General features: G+C 40.3%; 1 protein-coding gene and 1 pseudogene across 1 annotated transcript; both read left to right on the top strand.

Moving 5' to 3' along the window:
* The first annotated feature begins 701 nt into the window (after positions 1 to 701).
* LOC123380285 (olfactory receptor 4A47-like) lies at positions 702 to 6,035 on the top strand. Its single transcript, XM_045038141.1, has 3 exons — positions 702 to 2,724; positions 3,690 to 3,800; positions 4,476 to 6,035. Exon 3 carries the CDS (start codon positions 4,520 to 4,522, stop codon positions 5,444 to 5,446), a length of 927 nt encoding a protein of 308 aa, XP_044894076.1. The 5' UTR covers positions 702 to 2,724; positions 3,690 to 3,800; positions 4,476 to 4,519; the 3' UTR covers positions 5,447 to 6,035.
* LOC123380250 lies at positions 5,829 to 7,973 on the top strand (annotated as a pseudogene).
* Positions 7,974 to 19,749: the final 11,776 nt, after the last annotated feature.

Here is a 19,749-nt window from a genome sequence, read left to right on the forward strand (position 1 = left end):
AGCAATAGATTCTCTGTTGTCCTCTATACTTTTTTCAAGTTCAGCGATTAATTTTATGACTATTATTTTATATTCATTTTCTGCTATATTGCTTAAATCGTTTTTGATCAATTTGTTAGCTATCGTTACTTCCTGGAGTTTCTTTTGAGGAGAATTCCTCCATTTCGTCATTTTGGATGACGCTGGGGCCACAGTCAGACTGGTGGGTACCTTATCTTCCCCTCTCCCAGGGGCAGGACTCACTGTGGAGTGGTGTGGCCCCTGTCTGGGTTACTTGCACACTGCCAGGCTTGTGGTGCTGCTGTGATGGGATCTGACCAAGGGCATATTAGCTGGGGTGGATCCGCAAGGTGCAAAGGGGTGGGAGGGGTAGGCTCAGCTCGCTTTGTGATTGGTGGTTCCCTGTGGGAGGGGCCCTACAGCACTGGGAGGGAGGCAGACCCATCGGAGGGATGGATCCACAGAAGCACAGCATTGGGCATTTGCACGGTGCAAGTAAGTTCCATGATGGGAACTGGTTCCCTTTGGGATTTTGACTGGGGGATGGGAGAGGGAGCTGGTGCTGGCCACTGCCTTTGTTCCCCGCCAAGCTGAGCTCTGTCTTCCGGGGCTCAACAACTCTCCCTCCTGGTGTCCTCTTGCCCTCCCACTCTCTGAGCAGAGCTGTTGACTTTTAACATTCCCGATGTTAAGTCCCGCTGGCTGTCAGAACTCACGCAGTCTAGCCCCAATGTTTTTGCAAGCCAGACTTGGGGGCTCTGCCTTGCCCAGCGGGCTGCCCCTCCACCGCCCTGGCTCCCCTCTGCCAGTCCATGAAGGAGACACCGCTCTCCACCCTTCCTACCCTCTTCCATGGCCCTCTTGTCTACGCTTGGCTCTGGAGAGTCCATTCTGGTAGTCTTCTGGCCATTTTCTGTGTTATTTAGGCTGATGTGGTTGGAATCTAAGCGATCAGCAGGACGAGGTGAGCCCAGCATCCTCCTATGCCGCCATCTTTCTCTCTCTTCAGCATTTTATAGTTTTTAAGTGTACAAAAGTTTTTGCCTCCTTATGTAAGTTTATTCTTAAATATTCTTTTTGATGCTGTTGTAAAAGAAATTGTATTTCCTCTCTGAGTTGTTCTTTGGTAGGATAGAATTTCAATGTTTTTTCATGATACAAGTAACCTTGCAACAAATTGGGTATAGAAGGCATGCACCTCAACATAATAAAGGCCATATGTGACAGATCCATAGCTAACAGGACACTCAACAGTGAAGTTTGAAAGCTTTCCCACTACAACCAGGAAGTTGATGAGAGTGCCCACACTTACCATTCCTTTTCAAAGGGCCCTGGAATAAAAATCTGTGTGAAGTTTTTAGCGTTTTCTATACATAGGTCATGCCATCAATTAAGTGAGAACAAATTGCTTATAATTAATGTTTACTTAATTTTACTACCTGTAGGTGTTTCCAATGGTAGCTGCCTTCTGTCCCGTGGATCTCAGCTTAAGCATCATCTTTGAAGAAAGACCTTCCCTGGTCACCTTCTCCATAGTAGAATTCTCCCTGAGTACCCTGTTTGCTGTCTTATTAGCACTGATGAAGACTGTAATTAGTTTCCTAAATTGTCCTATTATGTACTGCCTGATTCTGTTATGAGAATAGAAGGTCCATGCAGGAAGGCCCTGTTGCATAATTTGCCCCCCTATTTCATTAATTGCTGTGTCCACTCTCATAGCATGGTTTCTGGAAGTAACCAGGAGCCCCAAATTAAGGAAAATAATAATTGGATAAATAGTTTTTCTGTCTAAATCTGTGAATAAATATCTACAATATCTACCACAGTTCAAGGTAGAATAAATTGAATATTAAATACAAGGAAAGAAAAACTTGCTATGGCAAGTGGGGAAATACATGATAAATTAATCTTCCCTAAAACAAAATAGGCTGAAATTTTATTTTTGACTGGCGTAGTTTTACAATGGTTCTAAAGCTATTTTTTTTTGTTATTGTTACATCTTCCTAATTATCTGATTTCACAAAATAGGATCTTTATATAGATATTTTTGAAAGTTTTTGCAAAAATTCCCAGTGAATTTAATTAAGCAAGAATCAGTCTTGGACACTTCCCAACTCTAGGACTTAATGAAGAATGTGGTTAGAAAGGATAAAATGTCCAGTGATCTTTGCCCTACTGGGAAGAAGATACTATACTCTTAAATTGATACACATTTTTAAAGAAGGTTTCTGTTAGGCTTAAAGAATTGCCTACAGAGAAGCACAAGAATGCCTCTTAAAATATCAAGTCAGCTAATGTGACCAAAGCAACAGTATAGAATGAGGATACCTAAGCCTTTGAATGGTATTTTTCTGTTTAGAAATCAGAGGGAAAGAAGTTACTGGAGAAAAATCTGCCTGGGAAATGACTGGTAGCTATTTTTCTATGTAAGGATAGGAATTTCTTGTCTTTTTAATAAATTATCCTAGTGTGATAAATTTTTGCTTTTCTATCTGGCCCTGGGAATTCCCAGGAAACGATCTGCAGTGCAAATAAAATCAACCTTCTGAATATTCAGGAGACTCCATGGAGAAAATGGATAGACAGTCAAATGAAATAAAATATGTCCTCAAGTAATAATGCAGCTCTTTTGCTTTCTCTTGTCAAATTGGATGACAGATGAAATCCAGGTTGCTGTGAATGAGTAAAAGGTGTTCCTTCAGATTGCAGACTTGCCTTCCCAAGGTAAGACTAATAGTAAATAGTGGAAACCAGCCTTGCGATTGTGTGACTATCTTTAATAAGAAAAAGTGAGAACACTTTGAGTGCAAGCAAACTTTGATTCTAATTCTAGTTTTATCACTTAAAAATGGGTGACCCTGGGAAAATGATTAGATGACCTGAGCCTTAGTCTTTTCACCTATGAAATGGAGGTTATAGTTCCTGTTACTGCAAAATGAACTGTGATTCATTAAGTTGTGACTATGCGATTAGAATCCACTGTAGGTGTTGTGAGCAGTGGAGTGATAGATCCGACTGAGATTTAAAAAGGATCATTTGGTCTGAGTGAGGAGAATAAATTGATGGAGGCCAGAATGAAAGGGGAAGGACCTAGCAGGAGGTTAATGTAGTAGGGTAGAAGTTGTGGGGAGTGGGGGTGGGGGAGGGAAATGATCTTATTTGTGATATGTGTGTGTATGTGTGTGTGTGTGTGTGTGTACACACACATTTTGTGTTTTGGTTTTAGTGAGAGAGCATAAGTGGAGGAGAGGGGCAGAGGGAGAGAGAGGGAATCTCTATCAGACCCCATGCTCAGTGCTGAGCCCAACTGGTGGCTTGATATCGTGATCCTGGGATCATGACCTGAGCCAAAATCAAGAGTCACAATGCTCAACTGACTGAGCCTCTCAGGTGCCCATAATGTGATATGTTTTAAAGGGCTTCATAAGACTTGTTAAAGGTATCAGTATGTGATACGAGAGCAAGAAAAAGAATTGTGATATTTCTTGTCTGAGCAATGACACGGAAGGTGGTACTATTTAATGAGGTGGGGTACACCTATATTTATTGCTGAAAATTAAAAATTTAGTTTCATAAGCACTGAACTGATATTAAGTTGGAGCTGTCCAAATTTGCAGATGTTACATATATGAAGTTTAAAAATTAAGGGAGAGCCACAACACTGAAGTGTTTCCTCATTTATTGGTCAGGAAAAGGAGGCATATCCAAGCAAAAATGCTAAGAAAGAGGTCTCAGTGAAGGAAGAAACAACCCAGGGCAGTGACCTTCCATTCCTAATTTGAACTTCTCATTTCGAATATGTAAGTTACCTTAAATGGGTCTCAAGTTTTTCACTTTTGGGACTTTATAAACTGTGTACCTTTTCATGGAATTCCCTTGGCTTGTTTTTGTTGTTCTCCCACTTTTCCTTTAAAACTCAGCTAAAGTATTGCTTCCTCTGGGAAGCCTTCTATGATTCCTGTTTGGTTGATAAATTTTTACTCCAGGATCTTCCCATTGTGCAGCCATTTTTATTTTTATTTCTTTAATTTTCAAATGTATGTTTATTTTTGAGAGAGAGAGAGAGAGAGAGAGAGAGAGAGAGAGAGAGAGAGAGAACAGGGGAAGGGCAGAGAGAGAGAGGGAGAGACAGAATCTGAAGCAGGATCCAGGCTCTGAGCCATCAGCACAGAGCCCAGTGCAGGGCTAAAACCCGCAAACCGTGAGATCATGACCTGAGCTGAAGTTGGACACTTAGCCAACTGAGCCACCCAGACACCCCTGTTCAGCTATTTTTATAATGGCACTTATTACCTTGGTGATTATTATGTATGATATCACTGAGTATAGGAAACCATAGCTTATTCAACTTGGAAATCACAACATTGGTGAAGCATGTGACACAAACAACTATTTCCACATTCTTTTAATTGTTTGAATGAACAAAAGATTGATCTTCTAATGCATTTAAAAGTCCCCCCCCCCTTGTTTTGTAGATCACCTGCTTCTAATATGAGAAGTCAGCTCCTATGCAGACTAGATGGAAACAAGGAGCAATGTCACTTACTTTGTCCTCTTGGGTCTCACACAGGATCCAAAGGGACAGAAGGTCCTTTTGGTTATGTTCTTACACTTCTATATTTTGACCATGGTGGGCAATTTGCTCATTGTCATGACTATAACTGTCAGTAGGACCCTGGACTCACCTATGTACTTTTTTCTTGCTAGCTTATCGTTTATGGATGTCATTTATTCCTCTACTATTTCCCCTAGATTGATTTCAGACTTGTTGTTTGGGAAAAACACCATATCCTTTCAATCTTGTATGACCCAGCTGTTTACAGAGCACTTTTTTGGTGGATCAGAGGTCTTTCTTCTGCTGGTGATGGCCTATGACCGCTACGTGGCCATCTGTAAGCCCTTGCATTATTTGGTTATCATGAGACAGTGGGTGTGTGTTGTGCTCCTGGTAGGGTCCTGGGTTGGAGGTTTTCTGCATTCAGCCATTCAAGTTAGCACTATTTATAGACTCCCATTCTGTGGTCCCAATGTCATTGATCATTTTTTGTGTGACATGTACCCCTTACTGAAACTGGTCTGTACTGACACCCATGTTATTGGCCTGTTAGTGGTGGCCAACGGAGGACTGATCTGCACAATTGTGTTTGTGCTCTTGCTCATCTCTTATGGTGTCATCTTGCACTCTCTAAAGAACCTTAGTCCAGAAGGGAAGCGGAAAGCCCTCCAGACCTGTGGTTCCCACATCACTGTGGTGGTCTTCTTCTTTGTGCCCTGTATTTTCATGTATGTGAGACCTGCTAAGACCTTCCCTATTGACAAATCATTGAGTGTGTTCTATACAGTCATAACCCCCATGCTGAACCCTCTGATCTACACTCTGAGAAATTCTGAGATGACAAATGCTATGAGGAAGCTCTGGAAGAGAAATATATCTCTTAGTAGATAAGTATATAACCCACCATGAAGAGACTTATTTTTCATTGGACCCCCTTTTGGAAGAATGCAGAAGTCTTAAAATGATTCTGATTTCCCTTTTTTCAAAGAACTTAAGTTAATTATAATTAAAGAAAGAACTGGATGATTGTGCTATAATAACAGTTTCCCTTGTTGCTAGAATGTAAGGTCCAAACATCTTGTAGATCTCTTCACTTAGAAATGTGTAATGCCTTTCTAGTAAAGAATCAATAATAGGTAATGAATAGTGAGGCATTATTTATACAATTACACAAATTATTAATTAAAAAAATTTAAAAACATTTTTTCTAAGACAGTATTATTTTTAGTAAGGCTCTGTTAACTTCATTCTTTTTATATTATTTAAAACATTAATGCCGTATAGACTTTTCTTTATTAATTTTTGGTTGCCTTATATAAAATATTGGTTAATACTTTTAGTTTACATAAGAAAAATTGAAGTGTAATAGGTAGTAAATAGTAGTAATGAAAACCTTACAAAATGAGATAAAGTGTAGAATAAATTTCCTATTTATCACTCGAATAGTTTCCAATCCTTTTTCCCAGAGGCAATTTCTTTAGACTCATTAGGTAATAATCTTTACAAATGAACGTGTATTTAAATGTTTATATGTGAGTTTTTCTCTGTGTATGTAAATATTTCCTTTACTGTAGAATTTCTTTTTATAAATAAACTTTTAAGTTTGTAATAGTTTTATTGATTTATTTTTAGTGTTGTAATTGAAGTATAGTTGACATAGAATATTACACTAGTTTCAGGCGTATGACATTATGATTCAAGAATTATGTACAGTATGGCAGTGGGTGGGTTTGGGGAGGAAGGGAGGTGTTGAGCATTCCCTTGGAGAGCCCTCATTTTTGCAGGCCCCCAGGCTTGGGACGCCTCTGTTTCCCATGGCAGGGCGCCTGGCTTTCACTTGGCATTGTTGCACCCACACGGTAGGGGTGGTGTGGAGATGATGGGCCACAGACCCGCTGGATTGACCCTGGGACCTTGACTGAGCTTCCAAGGCCCTCCTGATGGGTCAGGAATTGGGCCAGGTGTTGGGCCGGGCGCTAGGGTGTGGGGGATGCCCCGGTACCTCCTACTGTGTGAGTTCTATCGGGGGATGGAGTACTGTGGACCTCAAGTAGGTGTATGGCTGGTGCCCCAAGGCAGCTTGGAGACCTCCCTTGGAGCCGGTCGCAAGCAGGGAGTCCAGGTGGAGAGCCAACTCTGAGGGCGTCTTTCCAGAGCAGTGTGCTACCCCGCCTGGGGTCCTGAAGCCTGACCAGGAAAAGCGGGAGCAAAACCCCGAGGATTCCCAGGAGGAAAGACCTGGAACAGTTCGCCAAGCTCCTGAAGCGGAAGAGGATCACTCTGGGATATACTCAGGCCACAAAAGACCCTCTGCCATTTCTAGGCTCTGCCGCTCAGTTTCCAGAATGTGTATACGCCGCGGCGCTGCTGCAGAATTGGGTGGAGGAAGCTGACAACCAGGAAATCTACAGCAGACTTGCAAAGCAGGGACCCTGCGCACGCCCCAGAGAGCAGGCGAGCAAGTATGGAGGAGAGAGTGAGAGGCAGCCTGGAGGACACATTCCTGCATTGCTGGAAACCCAGCCAGCAGCACAGCGGCCACAGGGCCCAACAGCTAGGGTTACAGCAGGATGTGGTCCCCGTGTGGTTCTGCAACCATGGCCAGAAAGGCAACAGATCAAGCAGTGACTGTTTCCAAGGAGAGACCGCTGAGGCTGCTGGGTCCCCTTTCTCAGGGGCACCAGTATCCTTTCTTCTGACACCAGGACCCCATTTTGGTACTCCAGGCTCTGGGGGCCCCCCTTCACTACACTGTACTCCCTGGTCTCTTTCCCTGAAGGTGAAGCCTTTCCCTGGGGTCTGTCACCACTCTGGGCTCTCCCATGCATTCAAACTGATGCTGGCCCTTCCCAGGAATGGGGAGCAGAGGAAGGGGGAGAGCTATGGAAAGAGAGCCAGAGCCTTGGGATAAAGTTCTTCACAAAGTACAGATTTGGGAACACAAAGGGTGTGGGGGCAGGGAGTTGGGGGAGACTAGCTGGAGTGAAGGGGAAGTTCAAGGATACTCTTGTTTTTAATCCCCACATCACTCATCACTTTGTTCTTAAAGAAGCCTGGAACACAGTGGAAGAAAAGTGGATGTTATGAAATGCCCATGTAAAAGCGTAACTTCCATCTCTTACCCTACGGTGCTACTACAATATTATTGACTGTACTTCCTACGCTGTACTGTTCATTCTTGTGAGTTATTTATTTTATTATGGCCACTTTGTACCTTTTATCCCCTTCACCCATTGTGCCTATCCCTCCACCCTTCTCAGCTCTGGCAACCACCAGTTTGTTCTCTGTATTTATGAGTCTGTTTTTGTTTTTTGTGTTTGTTTTGTTGATTAAATTCTACACGAAAGTGAAATCAAATCATATGCAACATCTTGAAGATGTTCCACACCAGTCCATATAAATCCCTTAGTTTTTCTTGTACTCCATATTACTCACTTATAAGTATATATGAAAATAAACGTATTCATTCCTGTTCATGTCATTACCAACCTTTGTCTATGACACAGTTATTTTTTTGTTTATTTATTTTGAGAGAGAGACAGAAAGCATGAGCAGAGGAGGGTCAGAGAGAGAGACACAGAATCCAAAGCAGGCTTCAGGCTCTGAACTGTCAGCAGAGAGCCCGGTGCGGGACTCAAACCCATGACCTGTGAGATCATGACCTGAGCCGAAGTCAGACGCTTAACCAACTGAGCCACTCAGTTGCCCCCAGAGAACTTTATAATAGTTATTTTTTTGGTAAATCTAGGCAGGTATGAGGTTGTATGAGAGGAATTGTTAGTATACATATTTGAATCAATGGTCATATAGTTAATTGTCAACATTCATAGTTATTGCCCAGCTGTCATCCTTGAGAGGGTACAAACAGCCTGCTGCTCCCAGTCTATGAGCATTCTTCTGTCCACTTCTCAACAACCAGTCCCTGATAAGTATTCATGGCATAAGGCAACCTGAATGCATTGCAGTCATTCTCATATCATTGAGTTTGACTATCTTTCCCTTTGTTTAATATGATTTCTCTCTTTTTCTGTGAATCCTCTTAATGTCTTTTATCTATTTCTTATAATTGTGGATCTTCTCCATACTGATGTTAGTGTGTACACTAAGGAAATGCTCTCTCTTACTGTTGTTTACGTAATTGTTATTTTTCTGACTTGTGATATGGTTTTGACCCTTGTATACTGTGTAGGATGCCTTTGGCTGTAAGAAATGTTTTTATTCATTTAATACTTATTTTTAATTTTTATATCTTAAAAAGACTTTCCTTACTTCAATCATATCAAAATATTATCCAACAAATTTTTGGCACTTAATTAAGTATTTTTGAGGCTGTATATCTTACATTAAGGCTTTTGCTCCTTCTTGAATTTATTTAGATGTGGTCATTAAAGAGGTATGGATTTAACTGGTTTTGTAAATTGCAGGGTTTTAAAAATAGTTATGTCATTTCCTTTTTGCCATTGACTTGAAATCCTATTATGTTCTAAAGTCCCACATACACTTGGATTCCACTTAAGACTCCGAGTGCTGAGAACTGTTATCCCCGAGCAGGCCTTGACATTTAACAGGTCATCTCTCCTGCCCTTGGGTACTGCTTCCGTTTTCCGCCTGCGTGACTTATCCCTTCTAGAAGTCTGCTGTTCTTCCTCCATGACCCGTAAAATGCTGCCTGGCACTTTTGCTGTAAGAAAACCATCTCTCTGAGGAAGTACATGACTTAAGTCTTTGCTGAGCATCCATGTGGCCATCTGCAAACCCCGGTACCATGACATCATGAAGAGTGACAGGGATATGGCTTCCTCTTTCAGGTGGCATGTGCTAGAGACTTTGTCCCAGCAGCCATTCAGGTCCTCTTCACAGTGTGGCTGTGTGTGTGTGGCCCCAATGTCAGAGACCATTTGTGTGTGATGTAAATCCGTTTTTGAAAGTTGTCTGCATGGAACCAATCATACCCTTGGTCTCTTTGTTGCTGTCGACAGTGGGTTCATTGACCTGTTAACATTTTCTTCTTGATGTTCTCATAGGTGGTCATCTTCTACTATTCTCTGAGGACCTATATCTTTGAGGGGAGACGCAAAGCGGTGTCCAACTGTGTCTCTCACACCACTGTGGTGTTCTTAGTATTGTGTCTGCATGTTTATGTATTTGTAACCAATCACCACCTTCTCCACTGATCAAGTTGTGGCTATGTTGTATACCACAGTGACTCCATTGTTAACTTCTTAAACCTGAGCAATCAGGAATCTGGAGGTAAAAAAATGCCATGAGGAAGTTCTGGGGGAAAAAAGTAACTTTGAGGGATATCCCTACCTTAATAAAATAAATTTGTCTTTTAAATGGAAAAGGGAAAAGAAGATAATTTCTGTGGTGCAGAGGCACATCAACACTATTTGTCCCAAGTATGTTTATGTTGTTATATAGGTACTGTGAGGAAAGGTCCAGGCAGGGAATTATTTGTCACTGTAAAAATGTCCTATTTAGATTTATTAATTGTCCAATGGGTTGTAAAAGTTCAATGTACTGTCAGAATTAGTGTTCTTACAAAATGCAGATTATCAGGACAGAGCTCTGGAGATTTAAATGTATTAGCTTTGTTGTTGAGTGACATACGGACTTTCTAAAGAAGTGTATGTAAAGCCAATGAGTTCTGCATGTACTCTTGCTATTGTGCTGTACTTTGTGTTGACATCATGCACCTTTTAATGAAGTCAACTTAGTTTTTACATTTAGTTTTTAAAAAATTTTTTAGATGTTTATTTATTTTGAAGGAGAGAGAGAAAGTGAGCAGCAGAGAGGCAGAGAGAGAGGGAGACAGAATCTGAAGCAGGTTCCAGGCTCTGAGCTGTCAGCACAGATCCCGATGCGGGGCTTGAACTCACGAGCTGTGAGATCATGACCTGAGCTGAAGTCAGACACTTTGTGCCCCTTTACATTTAGTTTTTAACTGTAGTAAAATACAAATAACAGAACTTGCAGTTTTAGCCTTTTGTAAGTGCATAGTTCAGTGACATTGAGTTAATTCACATTGTCATGATGGTTAATTAAGTTAATTCATGTTTGTTATGCTAATACCAGCACTATTCATCTCCAAAGCTTTTTCATGTTCCCAAATGCAAATTCCACTCATTAAACTTGAATTTCCTATTCCCTCTCTCTGGGCATTAGGCAAATACCATTTTATTTTCGTCCTGTATGAGTTTGGCTACTTTAAGTACCCTACCTATGTGGGATCATATAATATTTGTCTTTTTGTGATAGTCTTATTTCACTTAGTGTAGTGAATTGTAGGTTGATGTATGTTTTAGCATGTGTCAGAATTTCCTTCATTTTTAAGAGTGAATAATAATCTGTTGTGTGCATATACTTCCTTCTATTCGTACTTTCACCTGTCAGTAGACACCTTGGTTGTTTGTTTCTGGTTATTGTGAATTATACTTCCATGAATATGGTTATAGAAATATCTTTCTGAGACTGTGATTTCCATGACTTTGACAAAGTCGAATTGTGGATAATTTTTTGCTTAATTTTTTAGGAACTACCATAACCTTTTATATAGCAGCTACATCAGTTTACATTCCCACCAGAACGCACGTTGTTCCCATGTCTCCACTTTCTTACACGTGTTGTTATCATTACATTTTGTGGTAATAGCTCTCTTGTTAGATGTGAAATGGTATTGCACTATGGTTTTTAAGTGCATTTCCTAGGGAAAATGATTAGTATATTGAATATCTTTTCATTTGCTTATAGGGCACACATGCATTTTCTTTGGAGAAATGTCTATTGAAGTCCTTTGCTCATTTTTAATCAGGTTAGTGTGTGTGTGTGTGTGTGTGTGTGTGTGTGTGTGTGTGTGTGAGAGAGAGAGAGAGAGAGAGAGAGAGAGAGATGTAGAGGTTCTTTATATATTCTTGACATTAATACCTTATTAAATATATCGTTTGCAAATATTTTCTTTCATTTGTTGCATGCCTTTTCTCTCTGTTGATAGTGTCCTTTGGTGTACAAAAGTTCTTAAATTTGATAAAATAATTTATTTAGTTTTTCCTTTTCTTACCTGTGGTTTTGGGGTCATACCCAAAAAATCATTGTCAAACCCAAGGTTGTGAACATTTCTTTCGTGTTTTCTTCTAAGAGTTTAGTAGTTCTAGTGATAGTTGAGGTATTTGATCCATTTTGAGTTAATTTTTGTATATGCTGTATGTTAAGGATTCAGTTTCATCCCTTTGTGTGGATATCCAGTTTCACAGCACCATTTTTTGAACTACCTGCCTTTTCCTCATGAATGTTACCCGTTGACAATCATTTGAACACGTATGCAAAGGTTTATTTCTAGGTTCTGTATTGTGTTCCATTGTTATGTCCATCTTTATGCTAATATCACACAGTTTTTATTTGATTATGTAGCTATATAGTAACTTTTAGAACCAGGAAGTCCTCCAACTGTTTGTTTGCTTGTTTCCCAAGATTGTTTTGGTTGCTTGGAGTACATTGCGTTTCCACCAGAATCTTAGGATGGATTTATCTGTTTCAGCAACAAACATTTTTTTTTTTTGATTTTGATAGGGATTGCATTGAATCTGTAGATCACTTTAGTTAGCATTGACATGTTTTTTTTTTAATGTTTATTTATTTTGAGAAAAAGAGAGAATCAGGGGAGTGGCAGAAAGAGAGGGAGAGAAAGAATACTAAGCAGGCTCTGCATCGACAGCCCTGATGTGAGGTTTGATCCCATAAAGCATGAGCTTATGACTTGAGCTGAAACCAAGAGTTGGACACTTAACTGACTGAGCCACCCAGGTGCTCAAGGCAGCATTGACATCTTAACAACATGAATTACATGATTTCAGGAATGTCTTCCCTTTTATTTGTGTTTTTTAGTAGATTGTTCAGCAACACTTTGTTGTTTTTCAATGAAGAAGACTTTCTCCTCCTTGTTTAAGTTTATCCTAGGTATTTTGTTCGTTTGGTGCTGTTGTAAATGGAATTGTTTTCTTCATCCTCTCTGGCTTGTTCATTGGTAGCACAGACATTCAATATCTTTTCATGATTAAAAAAAAAACCTCTCAGGGGGTTAAGATGGTGGAGTAGTAGGAGGATCCTACACTTGCCTTGTCCTTCAAACACAGGTAGATAAATATCAAATCATTCTGAACACCCAGGAAATCAATGTGAGGCCTGAGAGGACAAACTGTGCAAATAGAGGGAGTAAAGAGGCCACATTGAGGAAGGTAGGAAGATTGGAGATGTGATTTGAGGTAGAAAAGAATGGCCAGTGCTACAGGGTGAAGGGAGCCCTGATCAGGAAGAGAGGGGAGAGAGAGAGAGGGAGGGAGAGAATGAGAGACAGAATGGCGTGCAGGGCATTTCACAAGGAAAACACTTCCCCCAAACCACTGTTGGGGAAAATGAGAGGGACTGTTTATCAGAAGTTTTTACAAGCAGTGGAGCTCAGTGTTTTAGAAGTCTGTGCTATCGCTCCACTAGGGTGGAGCTGGGTGGGCATATAGGTGCTCCAATGGGTAAGGAGGACAGAGGCCCAGGAGTGGACAGCATGGTATGAGGATCCCCTGGGTCACATTGGGAGAGATAGTTCCCCTTATTGGAGTGTATTTGGGAGAGGTGGCACTGCCTCTCCTGGGACAAAACAGCCAGTGGGTACCACTGAGCTGCCCTGTTCATTGGCCTACAAACAGAGATGCCTACTGAGGGAAGCTAACCTGGATGCTAGTTTTTTTTTCTGAGCTTTACCATAAAGTCCACCTCCTGCACATTTGGTGCAACTGCCCTTCTGGGACAAAGTGTCACCAGCCCCAGCCTGGCGTGATCCTCTTCCAGAGGAGCACTGCACAACAGGCTGGGTAGATAGCTCAGACATAGGGGGAAGGCAGGCATCTGAGGGAAGCCTGGGACAAACAAGAAGAGATTGTTTGCTCATCTGTTAGGGCTTCCTGTACAGCAAGGGGTAGGAACTCCCCTCTCCCTCAGCACAGAGAGACTTCAGTGAACAGCACAGTACCCACAGTGGAGGCTTAAGCCGCCTACACCAAGCCTCGAAACCTGTGTCCTGCAGGTGCTTCTGAACTAGGAAAAGTGTGCCTGAGAGTCAGAGCAGTAGCAGGCCCTTCCCTGAGAAGACCAACCCAAACCCCCTGCATGCACCAAGTTTACAGACCACAGAGTGCTGCAAAGCTTCAGTTCTAGGGGAAATAGGATCTAGCCTCTTTTAACAAGCAGACCAAAACAAACCTTGTTAAAACTCACCACACAGTGGATACATCCAAACATATGCCACTGCAGGCAAGAAGAAAGTCTTCAGAGGACTAACCTGAGGGAAAGAGCAGCCAAAACACAACAGTAGAATGCACACAGCGTATGCCAGAAACACTTCCTGAAGTCCTGGGCTCTGGGCAGTATATGACCTATTCTTAATATAGCCATTATCCTCAGGAGCAGAAAACAGAACAGGCTTTCCTAGCACACAGAAGACAGAGACATAAACAAAATGCCAAAATGGAGGACTCCATCCTGACAGAAAGAACAAGAGGAGGTCATGGACAGGGATCTAATTAAAACGGATATAATATATGCCTGATCCAGAATTTAAAACAACAATCATAAGGTTACTAGCTGGGCTTGAGGAAAGCATAGAAGACACCAGGGAGACCATTACCACAGAGCTAGGAGTCTTAAAATTAGTCAGGCTGATAGTAAAAAATGCTATAACTGAGATGCAAAACTGGCTGGAGGCAATGATGACGAGGATGGAAGAAGCAGAGGAATGAATTAGTGATATAGAAGATAGAATTATGGAAAATAATGAAGCTGAAAAGAAAGGGGAGGAAAAACATTGGATCATCAATGTAGACTTAGGAAACTCAGTGACTCCATAAATCATAATAATGTTTGTGTCATAGTAGTCTCCAAAGAAGAGAAGAAAAAGGTACAGAAGGTTTTTTTGAGCAAAGTATAGCTGAAAACTTATCTAATCTGGGGAAGGAAACAGACATTCAAATCCAGGAGGTACAGAAAACTCCCTTCAAGATCAACAAAAACAGGCCAATACCAAGACATATTGTAGTAAAATTTGCAAAATACAAAGATAAGGAAACAATTCTGAAAGCAGCAAGGCTAAAAAGTCCCTAACCTACAAAGGAAGATAAATAAGGTTAGCAGCAAATCTCTCTACAGAATCTTGGCAGGACAGAAATGAGTGGCATGATATATTCAACATGCTGAATGGGAAACATATAGAGCCAAGAATACTTTATCTAGCAACACTCTCATTCAGAATAGAGAGCTAAAGAGTTTCCCAAACAAAAACTAAAGGATTTTGTGACCACTAAACCAGTCCTGCAGAAATATTAAAGGGGACCCTTTGAGTGGGAGAGAAAGATCAATAGGAACAAAGACTAGAAGAAACAGAGAAAATCTCCAGAAACACTAACTTTACAGGTAATACAATGGCACTAAGTTCATATCTATCAAAAATCACTCTAAATGTAAATGGACTAAATGTTCCAATCAAAAGATATAGGGTATAAGAATGGATAAAAAACCGTCTACATGCTGCCTACAAAGGTGCATTTTAGACCTAAACACACTTGCAGATTGAAAGTGAGGAGTTGGAGAACAATTTATTATGCTAATGTACATCAAAAGAAAGCCAGAGCAGCCTTACTTATATCAGACAAACTAGATTTTTAAAAAAAAAAATTTTTTTAATGTTTATTTATTTTTGAGACAGAGAGAGACAGAGCATGAACAGGGGAGGGTCAGAGAGAGAGGGAGACACAGAATCCGAAACAGGCTCCAGGCTCTGAGCTGTCAGCACAGAGCCCAACGCGGGGCTCGAACCCACGGACCGTGAGATCATGACCTGAGCCGAAGTCAGACACTTAACCGACTGAGCCACCCAGGTGCCCCCAGACAAAGTAGATTTTAAGTCAAAGATTGTAACAATAAATGAAGAAGGGCACTTTTTCAAGATAAAAGGAACTGTCTGACAATAAGATCTAACAATTTTAAATATTTATGCACCCACATGGAAGAAGATAAATATATAAAAAAATTTAAGAACATATATACAGAAACTAATTGATAATAAAACAGTAAGAGTAGGGACTTGAACACCCCACTGATAACAATGGACAGATTAAGCAGAAAATCAAGGAAACAATGGCTTTGAGTGACCACACGGACTTAACAGATATATTTAGAACATTTCATCCTAAAGCAGTAGAATACACATTTTTTTCAAGTGCAAATGGAACATTTTCCAGAATAGATCACATACTGGTTCACAAATCAGGCCTCAACAAGTACAAATAATTGAGATCATACCATGCATATTTTCAGACCACGATGAAATGAAACTTGAAGTCAACCAAAAGACAAAATTTGGAAAGACCTCAAATACATGAAGGTTAAAGACATTCTACTAAACAATGAATGGGTTAACCAGGAAATTAAGTAAATACATGTAAGAAAATGAAAATGAAAATGAAACATGATAGTCCAAAACTGTTAGGATGCAGTGAACATGGTCATAAGAGGGCAGTATATAGCTATCCAGGCCTACCTCAAGATGCAAGAAAGATCTCAAAAACACAACCTAACCTTACACCTGAAAGAGACAGAAAAGGAACAGCAAATAAAGCCCAAGGCCAGCAGAGGTAGGGAAATAATAAAGATTAGAGCAGAAATAAATGATATACTAACAACCGCTCCCCCCAGTAGAACAGATCAATGAAAATAGGATATAACAAAAACAAACAAAACTGTATCACACATCAACAAAACTAAGAACTGGTTCCTAGAAAGAGTTAACAAAATTGATAAACCCCTAGCCAGACTTCTCAGAAATAAAAGAGAAAGGTCCCAAGGAGATAAAATCATGAATGAACAAGGAGGGATCACAACCAATATCACAGAAATACAAACAATTAGAAAAGATTACTATGCCAAAAAACTGGGCAATCTGGAAGAAACGGACAAATTTAGAAACTCATAAACTACCAAAACTGAAACAGGAAGAAATAGAAAATTTGAACAAAACCCTAACCAGCAAAGAAATGGAATCAGCAATCAAAAATCTCCCAACAAAAAAAGTCTGGGGCTTTTTTTGCCAGCAAAATTCTACCAGACATTTAAAAAGAGTTAATACCTATTCTTCTCAAACTTTTCCAAAACAGAAATAGAAGGAAAACTTCCAAATTCATTTTACAAGGCCAGCATTACTTTGATTCCAAAATCAGACAAAGGCCCTACTAAAAAGGAGAATGACAAGCCAATATCCCTGATGAACATGGATACAAAAATTCTCAACAAGGTATTAGCAAATTGAATACAACAGTACATTAAAGGAATTATCACTCACCACAATCAAGTGGGATTTATTCCTGGACTGCAACACAAATCAGTGTGATCCACCATATTAATAAAAGAAAGGATAGGAACCATATGATCCTGTCAATAGATGCAGAAAAAGTATGTGACAAAATATGGCATCCATTCTTGATAGAAGTCCTCAGCAAAGTAGGGATCGATGGAACATATCTTAACATCATAAAGGCCACATACGAAAGACCCACAGCTAATATCATCCTCAATGGGGAAAAACTGAGAGCCTTTCCCCCATGGTCACGAATAAGACAAAAATATCCACTCTCAACATTGGTATTTAACATAGTACTGGAAGTCTTAGCCTCAGCAATCAGACAACAGCAGCAGCAGCAGCAGCAGCAGCAGCAAGGACAACAACAAAAGGTGTCCGATCAGCAAGGAAGAAGTCAAAATTTCATTATTTGCAGACAACATGCAGATGACACTATTTTCTACACAGCTTTTCTATGTAGAAAACCCAAAAGACTGCGCCAAAAAATTGCTAGAACTAATACATGAATTCATCAAAGTCACAGGATATAAAATCAACATGCAGAAATCTGTTGCACCTCTATACACCAATAAGGAAGCAGCAGAAAAGGAAGTGAAGGAATCAATCCCATTTACAAGGGTACCAAAAACAATATGGTACCTACGAATAAACCTAAGTAATGAAGTGAAAGATCTCTACTCTGGCGGCACCTGGGTGGCTCAACTGCTCTGACTCTTGATTTGGGCTTAGATCATCATCAAACAGTTTGTGGAATCAAGAACCCTGTTGGGTTCTGCACTGATAACATGGACCCTGCTTGGGATTCTCTTTCTCTGCCCCTCTCCAGTGTTTGTACTTTCTCTCTCTCTCTCTCTCTCTCTCTCTCTCTCTCCCTCTCTCTCCCTCTCTCTCCCTCTCTCTCCCTCTCTCTCCCTCTCTCTCCCTCTCTCTCCCTCTCTCTCCCTCTCTCTCCCTCTCTCTCCCTCTCTCTCCCTCTCTCCCTCTCTCCCTCTCTCTCCCTCTCTCTCCCTCTCTCTCCCTCTCTCCCTCTCTCCCTCTCTCTCCCTCTCTCCCTCTCTACCAAATAAATAACCATTAATAAATAGAAGATCTATATTCTGAAAACTGTAGAACATTGATGAAAGACATTGAAGAGGACACAAAGAAATGGAAAAACATTCCATGGTTTTGGATGGGAAGAACAAGCATTGTTAAAATATACTACCCAAAGAAATCTACACATTTAATGCAATCCCTATCAGTAACACCAGCATTTTTCAAACAGCTATAACAAACAATCCTAAAATTTGTATGGAACCACAAAAGACCCCAGGTAGCCAAAGCAATCATGAAAAAGAGAAACAAAACTGGAGGCATCACCATTCCAGAATTCAAGCTATATTACAACACTATAGTCATCAAGACAGTTTAAAAAAAAGACAAATGTGATATAGAAACATTATCAATGGAATGAAAAAGAAAACGGAGAAATGGACCCACAACTATATGGTCAACTAGTCTTTGACAAAGCAGCAAAGAATATCCAATGGAAAAAAGACAGTCTCTTCAACAAATGGTGTTGGGAAAACTGGACAGTGATATACAGAAGAATGAAATTAGGCCACTTTCTTACATCATACACAAAACTAAATTTGAAATGGATGAAAGACCTAACTGTGAGACAGAAAACCATCAAAATCTTAGAGGAGAACAAGGCAACATCCTGTTTGACTTTGGCCACAATAGCTTGTTACTAGACACGTCATTGAAGGCAAGGAAACAAAAATAAACATGAACTACCGAGACTGTATCAATCTATACATCTGCACAGTGAAGGAAACAATCAACAAAACTAAAGGCAACCTACAGAATGGGAGAAGATATTTGCAAATGACATACCTGATAAAGGGTTGGTATCCAAAATCTATAAAGAAGTTCTCAAACTCAACACCCAACATATAACCCAGTTAAGAAATGAGCAGAAGACATGAACAGATATTTCTCTAACGAAGACTTCTAGATGGCCAGCAGATGCATGAACAGATGCTTAACATCACTCATCATCAAAGAAATACAAATCAAAACCACGATGAGATATCACCTCACACCTGTCAGAATGGCTAAAATTAACAACACAAGAAACACCAGGTGTTGACAAGGATGTGGAGAAAGGAGAATCCTCTTATACTGTTGGTGGGAATGCAAACTGGTGCGCTCACCCTGGAGAAAAGTATGGAGGTTCTTGAAGAAAGCAAAAATAAAACTACATTATGACCAAGTGACCTAATACACTATTAGGTATCTACCCACAGGATACAAAATACAGATTCAAAGGGGTACAAGCATTGGGGTTATAGCAGCATTATCAACAATATTATATCCAATGTTATAGCAGCATTACCAACAATAACCAAACTATGGACAGAGTCTAAATGTCCATCGACTGATGAATGGATAAAGATGTGGTATATGATGGAGTATTACTCAGCCATCAAAACAAATGAAATCTTGCCATTCAAATGATGTGGATGGAACTAGAATGTATTACGCTAAGTGACATAAGTCAATGTGAGAAAGACAAATACCATAGGATTTCACTTATATGTGAAATTTAAGAAACCAAACAGATGACCATATGGGAAGGGGGGAGAGATAAGAGAAGAGAGGGAAACAAATCACAAGAGACTCTTAATGATAGAGGGGAAAAAAACTATGGGTTGACAAAGGGAGGCAGGTGGGAGATGGCTTACATGGGTGAGGGGACTAAGGAGGGCACTTGTTATGATGAACACTGCATGTTGTATGCAAGTGATGAATC

The sequence above is a fragment of the Felis catus genome, chromosome D1, assembly GCF_018350175.1.
Source record: "Felis catus isolate Fca126 chromosome D1, F.catus_Fca126_mat1.0, whole genome shotgun sequence".
NCBI lineage: Eukaryota > Metazoa > Chordata > Mammalia > Carnivora > Felidae > Felis > Felis catus.